This window comes from Pholcus phalangioides, unplaced genomic scaffold (assembly GCF_987345545.1).
Source record: "Pholcus phalangioides strain wild (caught in Gottingen) unplaced genomic scaffold, Ppha-v1.0 ptg000022l_1, whole genome shotgun sequence".
Lineage (NCBI taxonomy): Eukaryota > Metazoa > Arthropoda > Arachnida > Araneae > Pholcidae > Pholcus > Pholcus phalangioides.
Window position 1 is genome coordinate 15,267,540 of NW_028301615.1, and position 12,797 is coordinate 15,280,336.

At 37.6% G+C, this 12,797-nt stretch overlaps 1 protein-coding gene across 5 annotated transcripts in view; it reads left to right on the plus strand.

The window, feature by feature from the left end:
• The window catches only part of LOC149069516 (uncharacterized), a 65,594-nt gene that overhangs the window by 51,180 nt on the left and 1,617 nt on the right, over nt 1-12,797 (plus strand). For all 5 annotated transcript variants that reach the window (XM_089249549.1, XM_089249550.1, XM_089249547.1 and 2 more), the window contains exon 2: nt 12,450-12,752. In XM_089249549.1, coding sequence (XP_089105675.1) covers nt 12,450-12,752 — 303 coding nt within the window. The remainder of the gene's footprint in view (nt 1-12,449; nt 12,753-12,797) is intronic.

Sequence of the window (12,797 nt, forward strand, 5' to 3'; positions counted from 1 at the left end):
GATGACTTAAAAATTTGCTCCCCGGGTGACAGGGTAAACCAGACAAATAGTCTATGATCTTTACTGAATAGGTAAAGGATGAAGTTTCGGCTTTGAGGATACTTTCTTCATAGATTCAGTAGAACAACAGTGAGGGAGTAACAGAAATATGATGAAAGAACATGTACAGTGCTTGCTATAAGGAAAGAACAGACCCTGGATAATACAAATTAATGAATTGATCGGATGGTATGGTATTTCAAGCTTTGCATAAGATACAGTGAAACCTCGATATACATAACGATAGCGAACCAAGAAAAAATATCTTTGTCGCGATTTAAAGATTATTCCTCTACAGTCAATTATCAAGTGTCATCAAATTTATGCTACTGTTGGCAACTTTTCTAAATTGACGTTTTCAGTATCGCCAAAAAATGCGCTTTTGCGTATTTTATTCGCTGCAAAATATTTTAATTGATTAGCTGATAAAAGAAATTCAGATGTGTATTGCTCCTGTAAAGGGGTTTACCGCAATGCACTTTAAGGGTACGGCACAAAAAGTAGCAATACCAAAAGTGTTCGGTATTGGTGATTAGATGATGCCCAACACCGATATTTTAGACGTCCGCGGTAGAACTGAAACATGTGACATGAGTTACAGAAAATATACTGTAGGATATTTCGAGCGAAAAATAAAATTAATAGAAGTTGTAGCCGTTTCAAAATCTTCCTAAAATTATTGTTATAGAGGAGTTTATCATAGTAAATGATATCGTTGTATCGAGAAACAATATTTGAAAAAATGCCGTTGTAGGGGGATTTATCGTTACATCGCGTATCATTGTGGCGAGGTTTCACTTTATATGTACCTGTTTCGTGGGTATCGTAAGTAAATTGTGCATAAGATTTTTGTGACACTGAAAACCGTTATTTTGGCACACCCCCTGAAATTTGCTTTTTCTGTCATACAGCCCCTATTCGACAATCACTTCCTCAGACGGCCATTTTTTTTTTTTTTTTGCGAACGCCGAATGGCCGTCTTAGAGGAGTTTCGCTGTATTTCTTTTATTAACTATTAATTTCGATTCGTTCTTAAACAGTTTTTTTTTCACTAATTCTAAAAAGTTAATTAATTTAATTATTAATTAATCAAAAAATAGTTCCGAGACTAATTTCAATCTTAAATCCCTTTAAGGGGGGTTGGTGCACGCAAATTTTCCAGCGGGCCTAACGTTGAAGACCCCCTTGATGTAAAGTATTTTCGGAAGACATTCAAGAACATTTTAAAAGGACCTCGGCTATTTTTATTACAGCAGAGCAGTAATCGTTTAAATAAACTTTAAAGTTGACCTAGACTTTGGCCTTCGTTACTATGCGCGATAAATCACTGTCATGGAAGGTCAATGTCTTCTTCAGCGTATTCTGTCTCCCCCCCCCCCCAGTTCGGACATTTCACTCCACAGTAAGAGTATTTTTACGCGGAAATTCCAGCGTCGTTGCCAGTCGCAACATTTGTAGCAATTTAATTAACTTTTGCCTGCACGTACGTAGCCTAATCCTTTCGTGACGTGAATCATTATTTTGTAATTCCATTTGCGGGACTCCTATTGTCAACCTCTTACGTAGTACAGTGTATATATCTCTCTCTCTTCTAAATGGAAAAATAAAGACAAAGGAAAGAGAAATAAGGAAAAGCGAGAAAGGAAGATAAAAAGCTGAACAAAACGGATGTTTCGTGATACAATTTCTTTGGCTTTATCCCGCTCCGAGCTATAAGTAGCCGTCGTTTTAATAGCGCTCTATTTTCTAACACAAGGAATGAGGTCAGAGTTTGATGATCTTAACATTGAATTTTCTTACGCAGTTTGTAAATAGGATTCAATACCTTTAAGGTTATCGACATCCCGTCCCTAATGGTGAATAATTTCGATGAAAACGAGCTCAACAAAAACATCATCAAGAACACGAGGAGATAATTATCACCCCATTGTTGTTTTTTTTTTGTGTATGATAATTTAAGGGATGGTCTGTTTTCGCTTTTAAGCTGTATAAAATTCACTTTAGCGTAGAGAAAAATAACTTTTCCTTGTTCGGCATTTATTTCATCTTTTATTTATCTGAGGTGCCGCTGGGAAAGTTGTTTACTTCTGATTTTTTGTTTTTTTTTCTGAGCAGAAGTATTTTCGAGTCTGATTGATAACGGTGTTGTTTTGTTACATTGGATACCCATTTCTTCGTTAAATGTCCAACAACAATCTCCAGAGGTAGGGAAAGTTTACTTAATTAAGGAATCGTTACCTTCTCCGACTTGATGTCGAGAGTTTTATGACCTCGGTCAAGCCATAAAAGGAGCCTGCTGTCAACAAAACATTTTTGTATTGGAGGTCTTCAACCCTTTTCGCCCCTAGAGAGCCGTCATATCTAGCATAACAAGAAAAAAAAGCATCTATATGACAATTTTAAGGACGTTGTGAAACATGAATACTTTCGCTCAGGAGACTGGCATAGTGATTATATACGGATGAGAAGTGTCGATCAGAATGAGCTGCTACTGGAAACAACGATGCGTTGGGGTTCCGCGGGGCGGGATGGGGTGCATGCGTGGTGTAGCAGTAGTAGGTAGGGCCAACAAAAAATGACTCGGGGATCCATGATGTTCTTAAATCAGCCACCTCGTTGGGCAATTTGCCTGTTGTGGCGTTGTATTTGTTATCTGGATAAGCCTCAATTTGCTTATCCGGACAGAAACTTTGAACAGATATTGAATTCAATGATTTTTCCGCCGGTACAGGGTCTTTACTGCCCGTGGTACAAGACCCATCTGGCCTTCCCTAGTCGCGGCGGCCCTGATCAGTGTCTCACAAGAAAGAAATCGGACAAAATTATCAAGCACAGGGGTCATTCAAGTATTACGTCAGCATCGAGGGGGGGAGGGGGTTCCGGATTAGCTGACTTTCGATGACAAGGGGGACGGGGGGTTTGAAGGTTGCTTACGTCATCAACCACCCTTTATAAAGATATATGAAATATTCTAAGCTGCTGACGAAATTTTGCTGACAAGTGGGGAGGGGGTCAAAAATGGCTATAAATCTGCTTACGTAATACTTGAATGGCCCCACACTTATGTGGGAACAGCGATTGAATATAGCATAGTTTGACAAACTTTTTTTAATTATCGCCCTTTCTCCCTGAGCGATCCCATAGGATCTTATATTGTATCACTCATATTATCGTCCATTTGGTATGTCCCATAGCTCTCTAATGGGCGATATAGCCGGCCCACTTTGGGAAACGCTGGAATATAGCGATAGCACTGAGTCACCGTTTTATCCGATGATGGTGGACGAGTCCGCGTAGTACTTCAAAGGTGATCTACCTACTTCTAGAGACAAAAATTGAATAATGTCGATCGCACCGTAAGGGTTTCCAGTTGGCTTTTCCCTAGAACTCTAACATTACTTAAGCAGAAGCGGATTTGTTGTTTCGCCGCCTGTGGGCTACTAAAATTTTGCCGCTCTTCTCTCATTCTAGTCTTATTTTCTTTACCACTCATTACACAAATTTGCCACCCTGGGCTACAGCCCACTCAGCCCAACTTTCCCCTCTTCTGATTGCTGACTGACCCGGTCCCTCTGTCTCAAGGTCACTCTTTTGGTCATTCCCATGCTTGTACTCCCTGTTATCAGTCACTCACACGCTTACCCAACCTCTAGTTCATACTTTTGATCACTCACTGGCCATGTCCCCTGCTATCTAGATCGCTCGTTTCGTCATTCACTGACCTAGTTAGTCCCCTTACTCTCTAGGCAGAGGCGGATTTGTAGTTTTACCGCTTGTGGGCAGTAAAATTTTTTTTTGCTGCCAACTTTGGTTATTGAAATTATAATAATTTTCTTGTCCAATCCCCATACCTCGAATTTTCCACCCCTTCCTCCGAACTTGCCTTCCGGGCTATACCCCAACCCCCCCTTCCCCCTTCGTAAATACGCCTCTGCTTATGAGGGTCATGGGGTATATTATTTCATTACTGATCGGAGTGCAAGTTTGTACACGCACACACATATCGATCAATTGTATACTGACCCTGCAACCTTTATAACAGATGGCTTCGTTTCGGCACGCGTAGGTAGCGAAATGTCACTGACTTCGTTTCAACAAGAGGATTTTCCTGTCCTCCAAAGAAACGGTTGACCGCAGAACATGTCCACTTTAGTATTTCATTGGCGAAATTCCGATATATATATATACATACACACATGCACAAGCTGTTTCATTAGCTTCCTTTTCTGATAATATTAAATACACATAGAACACCTCTCTCTCGTTAGCCTTACTAGATGGACCTCATCGGGCCGCTTTCTTTCCTCTGAAACCCACAACCGTCTCTCTGTGAGACATTGGCCTCGTTCAGGTTTTTCATTCATGATCGTTTTGGTTTTTCTTTCAAACCACATTTTTGTTGGTTCTTGCCCCCCCCCCCCCTCCAATACTTGTTGCATTCAATATGTATAGCTTGATGGACTTAGTCCCTAGCGGCAATGCAGCTGCAAGTTCACGGACAGTGAAAGACCAGGAAAAATAAAATAAAATAAATTCTGAAACGTTTCTGGGTCATAAAATAAAAAAAAAAGAACTGGTTATAGGTAAAAAGATCTTTAAATATGATCAGGTGTCTCGGCCTCTCACCTCATCGGTGCCACCTCATGTGATGATGGAACGGGCTGAACCTGATCTCTCTCGCTTCTCATATAGTTGTGGTGGTGGTGTCGGATATAGAAGCAACTTTCGGAACATGGGAAGCCGATCAAATGGGAGGTTGTTTTTTTTTCTTGTTGAGTTTGCTTACATCTGTGACCGAATAATAGTCTGAATACAAAGAGAAATGACCATTGACACGTCTCATCTATTCGATATTCCTTGTTGCGAGGTGTTGCGTCATTTTGTAGAACGTGCATTAACATTTTGAGATTAATTGTTAAAATTAATGTTTTTATTAATGTAGTATCATCATACCCCCACCAAGACTTTCAAGTCTATCTCCGGCTATAGTTCTCACTTTTGTCACTCCCGGTTCCCTTACCCAATTCATGGTTCCTCTGCGGTTACCCACAATAGTTTGGTAGATATTTTCCCATGTAAAAGAATCGCTTCAAAGCATAGAGGCACAAAATTAATATGCATATAACAAATTCGGGATAAATACTTAGAAAAGACAACCATAAATACTTTTTCTGAGCACATTGTACTATATATTTTATTATGTATAGTTTTTATGATTGCACTTTTAATTGGGTTGCTGTATTTTAGGAATGTGACGTATATATTTGTTACGGGCATCTTTATTCAGCCACCTCATTGGCAATTTTGCCTGTTGTTGCCTTGTATTTGTAGGCATAGATCTCACAACTTACGGCCGTATTCACCAACACAGTTTCAACTGCAATCGCAGGTTAAACGATCAGCGATCGACACGGATTGGTTAAAATCCTTAATTTAACCAATCCGTTTCGATCTTCAATCCTTTCACCTGCGATTGCAGTTGAAACTGTGATGGTGAATACGGCCGTTATTCGTACTACCGTCCTCCCTCTTTTTTTCTGAAGCTCGACTTTCTCCCCCCCCCCTTCTCCCCAACCTCCTAAGCCAACCCACAGGATTCAATGTTATAAAAAATAATTTTCGACAATCTCTCCTCAGTAGATATGATAGAATACTGTAGAACTTTGAAAAATTTAGAATAAACCATCTTTGTGTTTTCTATTTAATTTAATTTTAAAATTTCTTGTTTAGTTGGAATTTTTGGATAATTCGATGTTTGAAGGGAAAAAAAATCCTGTTTTTTTTTTTGTTTTTTTTTTTGAGTAAATTTAGAGTTAGGAAAAATTATGCAGGAAGCCATACTTTGCTTTTCTCGATCAAGTTGTTGAACAACAAACTTTCAAAAGCAAATAGAAGTTTCGAAATCCTGTTTTACTTACTTATTAGCAGTATATAAGAGTATAGAAAGTATCGGAAAGTAAAAATTTTGTAATATTAAGTAAAAGTGTAATTCTTTGATAGAGCATAAGAATGGTTTAGAAAAAATTTCGGAAACAGTTTCGTAATGGATATGAGTGTGGATCATGATCTGTTTCCGTAAATCGGGCTTTTTGAGTATGGTTAATAAATTCTGCAATGACGCTGATTCCAGAGCAATGGAAAAATGTAATATCAATTATTATAACTATCAATTATTGAGATTTGGGAAACAGTTTCGTAACTGGTGGTAAAATTTTAATAATTGATAACTATTATTTTATGTGAATGTTGATGATCAAAATATGTATTTTATGGATAGTCATTTTTATGAATCCGGATAGATTAATTGGACAATTCGAACTTTTTCCAGTGACTTTGGACTTAACAATTACAGTCAAAACTTGGTTAATTCTACCTTTAATCTATACTCTTTTTCTCAGACTGATATCACACACTTTGGAGAACACCTGATTTATTTAAACAAATATCTCTTCAGACGGTATCGGGGGGCGTTAGAGCTAACGCTATAACAAGATTCCACAAATACATTGAAAGTCCAATGTATCAAGTGCGGCTTATAAAGAGGATAAAATCGGGATACACAGGGTGAACGGGGCCTGCTCTACCAAACGAAAGCGGTGACAGACGAGCCCAAGTGGAACATGAAACACCTTACCAACCCTGTCCTATAATTTCCAATTAATTTACAGAATATTTAATTATTTTGTTGAGTCACGCCCACTTATAAAACAATCAAATACATTCATAGATATATTTGCGTAAGATAGATATAATGTTATATCTATGGATAGAGTGAAATATCTGTAAAAAACTGTTTCTTCTGCTTTCATGTTTTGACATGGCTTTCATCCGTCACTGCCAGATTTGTAAAGGAGCATTTAATTGATGTGGAACTGCACCGCTGATCGCTTGAGTGATCTGTAACTGGGCTGCAGGTCACTTATGGGATTTGGAAATGAGTAGCTCAGTTCATATTTGCAAAATTTGGTCTGAGGTCACGGGTCACATCAGATGACTCAGAAGGCCACATTTGGCCCGCGGTTGAGCATAGACATATTCAGGCCTGAAATCTAGTTTTTCCATGGGTCTTAAGACATATTTGAAATAATTTTCAATTGTTCAGTTTATAATAAAAATATGTATGTTACCTAGAATAACCGATTTCTGCACTTTAGCGGTATCAGTTAATCTGCAGATTAGCTAGGTAATGTGCACATTAACGGCTTTCGAGTTTAGCGGTAACATACATAGTGGTTATATACATAACATTGTATAAAGCGGTATAAAAGTTGTTAAAATTATTCGACTGGGAGGGGAACTTTAACATTGTCTCTAAGGGAGAAATTTCGTTTCCAGAGGTAAAATTCAGTTTAAGCGGGTATTCGTTAATTATTTACCATCACTGTGGCTTAATATTGCGTCCAAACACCTGTGGAATAAATTCAAACTAGTTCTGTTTTCTTTCTTTTTTTCGCCATCGCGAAGCTTTATAGTAACCCTGTCTCTACGGAAGTAGCTCTTTCTTTTCATCCTTTCTTCCTATACTCCTGTAAATGATAAGTTTACCACATATATCTTTCTAATATGCATATAAGAATGAAAGGGAGCACCTAGGGTGAGGGTGAAAAATAGAACTCTAAAAAACTCTTATCTATTATGCTTTTATACATATTTTCTCCCTCTTTCTAACGTGTGGATAGGTTAGCACAAGGTTGCCTGATTTATCGCCGATTCGTCAAATAAGGATAATCCAAATTTCCTGCCAAAACCTCAAACGTGAAATGGTAAAGCGGTGCCGACTGTATTGTTTGAAATCTGGATAATGACACTCTTCTCTTATGTAAGAATCTCATGTTATGTGATCAGAATCTGATTCTTTTGAACAGAATTCGAAACATGTCTCGTTTCTTTTATTGGGATCCTCGGATTCCTTCACAAAAAGAAATCCGTGTGAATTTTCTGTACAGAGAGGACGACTTCACTCGGATTATTCATCGACAATAGACGTGAAATCTGTGAATATTTATGTACACCCCGAAATCTTGGGAAATAGTAATCTTGTATCTGATTACAAAGACAGTGGGGGGTTGTGGAAGAGACGCACGGTGATATATTTTCCACTTCACTTAATTCAATGTACCATCTACGCTCTCGTGTGCAACCAGTTAGAAATGTACCGGACTACTATAATCCCCCACCACTCCTCCTACTACTAGGATTATCGACTAAACCAAGCGCATCCGCGAGCCCTTAAGCCACTTGTATCACCAAAAAACTATACGTTTTTACGTCGGTGATGATATTTTGTTCGCGAAATGGGGACGTTATTATTATTTTTTTTTTCCTGAAGCCTTTCTAATATTTATTTATATTCTCGTCAACATATTAAATACTATTGCTCTTTTAAAAAGAAATCCGAAATCGTTACATTTTATATGAAAGTGGATGATTTCCAAAGGATTGGGAGCAGCAATGAGAAAGTATCGTAAATGATGTGAATTATTCGGTGCGTACGCCTGCAAATTTTACGCAGAGACTTCTATGAAAATATTTTTAGTTTGTTATTAAATTAATTCATTCATTATTGGTTACTAGAGCCTGAAAGTTTAGGCAAAAAAAGGCATTTATGGTATTTTTCCTATTTCCACTGTTTTTTTTGTAAAAACGCCTTTTGTGAATTTTTTTCCTGCCATAAATGCCTATTCTAACGTTGTTTCCAGTTTATTCGTGAATTTCAGAGGGTCTCATTCTGTAGAATTTGGATATTTTGAGCATTGAGACCTTCGAGAGAATTAATCTTTTTATAAAAAAATCTCCAACTCTTAATACATTAAAAGTCCGTTATAACGAGTGATTTTGCAAGCGATTTTGAAATAGAATGTTAAAGATGCGAAAAATACTCGGTTATAGCGAGTTGAAAATTAGGAAGCATTCTCTATAACGTCAAAAGAATTCTCCAAATTGCTAGTTATGTCATCGTTTTCTTCTTCTATAAAAAATTCAAACTTTTGAACAAATTTTATTCTCATTTTAATCAAAGCGGAAAACTTTTTCCGCATTCACTGTTTTGTAATCGTATATCTCATTACTTTCACGTACATGTCAAAAACTGGTGCGCCACGACCTGGTTCATATTGAATGGCACCCAGACATTAGAATATTTTAATATCTATATTTTATTCTCACCGTTTAATTAACCAATCAAGTTAGGCCTTTTTTTGTAGCGTAGAAATAGCTCATTAACATTCACTTTTCTGCGGCCTTCCGCTTGTTAAGTTGCCTAGATTTTTTGAGAGCTCATGATTTTCGAGTGGGGAACTCCTTTAAAATAATTTAAATGTAGTTTTTTAGCCTATTGGCCCGAAGGGAGTATGGTGATGACTAGCCTTTGATTTCCGTTTATTTGGTGCTTGCAAGTTGATTCTGCCAGTTGAATTCCAGCATCCTTACGGAATGCTTTAATCGTGATAGAGGAACTTAAACAAATCAATCTAACAAGGAAAACAGAATTATGTCTCATGAGCGGAATTGGCGTTAATCCTCACTGTCACCTTGATGCATTCACTCGAATGGGTTTCATCTGACTACCCTTATTTTTTCAAGTTTAACATTTAGTGATTATTCTTCCAATTATCAATAGGATCGGGTTTCTTATTAAAATTGGCATTTTATTAATCACTTTAGTGTCGATTATAGTTTACTACACATTTAGACGATCACACGGTTCGTGTTTTACGTATATCTTTTCTTCAGTGTGAAAATATTAAATATGTGTTTAAGAAGGAAATTAATGATCCATTCATAGGTCGAGACGCGTTATGGAAGATGAGCTGCTCCTGTTTGAGATTCGATACTGTCTAGACGTCTTGTGTATCATCCGAAGTCATTTTTAAGAAATGAGACATGGTAGATAACTCAAGTGAAACGTGCAATAGGCAAGAGCCAAAAAAAATTACCCGAGTTGAACCGTTCAGGCTTACGAACGCGCATATATCGATATTTAGCTTTGGGTGTTACTCAACCGTCATTAGTCAAGAAGCATGTCCATTTCGTAGTGTGGGAGTTGCTCTCTACAGGGATGTAATGTATTTATTGCTCCTGAGCTGTTGAGAATTTCATATTACTTTGCAATATGCTATCATAAAATTTGAAGGGAGAGAGAAATTATTTTCTCGATGGAAATTCTACTCTATGATTAGAGTTTGGACTATCCTATTCCATTTTTCCGATTCCACAATTCAGTTTATTAATATATAATGTTAATGAAAATATTACATTTGACTTTTTTTTAAAACCAACAAGGAGACACCGGGGTCCCATACTGGTTGTTACAGTGATTATAACTCAAAACATTACAATTGTCATACAATGTAAAATAGAATTAGTGTTTAGTAATTTTGGAGAGAGCAAAAATCATGAACAAATATAAGAACCACAATAGGAAAGGGAATAGGGTTTTGAGGGGAAAATAATGCAATTACACAAAATATAATACAGAATGGGCAAAAAAGTCCGTGCAAACTTTACAAATTCATAAAAACTGGAAAAATAACCGAAATATGAAAAAACGGTTTGCAGGGTTAGCATCGCTAGGTGACAAAAAATACACAAAAACAGCCGATAGGCGGGCTGACTTACACAAGTCAAAGAAAGATACGCAAATAACAAGCAGAATGCCTTGAAATCGTTTGATTTTGATTTTTATGAATCGTTTATTATGATGTTTCGTTTAGTATGTGTTCCACATGACCACCACCACGGGGGATAACATGTAATGTGTGATCCCCTGTGTATCCCACGTCGTAGTGGTCAGGTGGGACACATACTGCTGTAATAAACGATTTGGAGGCATTCTGTCCGTTATTTGCGTATCTTTTCTTTGACTTGTGTACATCAGCGCCACCTATCTATCGGCTGTTTTGAGTTATTTTTTGCTGTCAAAAAAAATCCTATGACCTAGCGGTGCTGACCCAGTGCCGTCTTAACGCATGGGCCCACCTGGGCACCTCAAGAGAATAGGGGCCTCAGAAAAATAAGTAGTTGAATTTTTCGAGAATTTGCCAGGTAGGGACTCAAAAAAATCATTTAACCCGTGATGCTCTTAAGACGGCCCTGTACTAACCCTGCAAAACGTTTTTTATTTCGATTATTTTTCTGGTTTTTATGAATTTTTAAAGTTTGTACGGACTTTTTACCCACCCTGTATAATGATCCAATGGGCAGAAGGGGCTTTATTACTTAAAAAAAAAATATCCATAAGTCAACATGAGGTTATATATGACTCTGAAATGACAGCAGAGTTGGCAGCAGGGGAAGTTTTAATCTGAATTTAATATATATTAGTAGGACGGTGAATTCAATCAGTTGCGAAGAAGGGAGTGTGAATTCCAGGGTGAAATCCGAGAACTAATTACCAATATTGACTATTTGTAATAAGCATTAGTTAAGAAGTTTTTGAAAATCGATGATGTGGAAGACTGTATGAGATCATTTGGGAGGCTGTTGTGTAATTTAGGAATGAAGAAGCTAAAATGTTTTTTGAGAATAGTTTTATGAACTAAAAGGCAAAGAATATATAAAATCATATCTATGGCATGTTCACGACGAGTTTAAAGGTACAGAGAACTGTTTTTTTCTTAATTATAAGAATTGATCTAAAAAATCTAACTTTATATATACCCTTAAGACATTTATGTGTAGAAAAAGTTAAATTATGCAGGTCACATACTTTGTCTAGTCCTATAAAAATGTTTTATATCAATAATAACCAAGTTAACTTAGCGACTTAAATCAGTATGAAATGCAGTCAGTATGACTTGAGATAAGCAGAAAAATGTGGATAAACGAAATTTTGTTGCGCAAGCGGACTCTTTCTAAATTTGGAGCAAAGCAATCGGCATGAGCTGCTTAGATCAACTTGAGAGAGAAATTCACGTAACTTTGTACTCGCACAACAGATGGCAGCACCACTGGCATTAAATAAATATGAATTTAAAAATTCTTACAAAATTTTGAATAAAGATTGAGTGAGAGTTCCCAATACAAATATACAAACGTTTTGGTCGATCCTAATTAACTGGGTCCAAACAGCATGGGCGGAGATACGGGGGCCCGTGAGGTACCCCCCAGCGTCAAAAGTGGAGTCGACTGATCAGACTTCCAAGTCTATCTCGACGCCTATGATGAGCTGTATAGTAGGCGTTGCAATCAGAGCCCCTTTTGGAACATGATTCGCCACCTCCTCAAGAAGTTAGATAGGTATCTGAATGCCCAATACGAATTTGGGCTAGCTAACCCACTCTTTCTTACGGGGGGGGAACTGCTTTGATCATTTCTACCATACCGGATATACCGTTTCGTGCATTTTAATAAATCCATTTCAACGAATTTCATTCAATCTACCCTGCTAATTCATACATCTAATTTTCCAGGTTCCGTTCTGACAGCTGTAATTTCCATTTTCGTATTTACCGCTCACTCGTCGAGAATCAACGAGACTGGCATCGAACTCGGGACAAAGGAATCCGTTGAGGCCGTGTCGTCCCATGAAAGAAATGAAGCCTCGACGTACGAAGCCGCTTGTCATAGGCTTCGCGGTATGGCAGATTGGATGAATACGGCTCTGCGAGTGAAGAACTCTATATCCAAATCCGCTTCCGAGAGGAAACAGGCCAGGCTAATCAGTGGGTCTCCAAACCAATCCTTCAATGGACGGGAAGCCCGGGACAAAATCAGTAAGTCTCTAAAGATTTCTAATTTATAAAAATTAACGCAGTAAG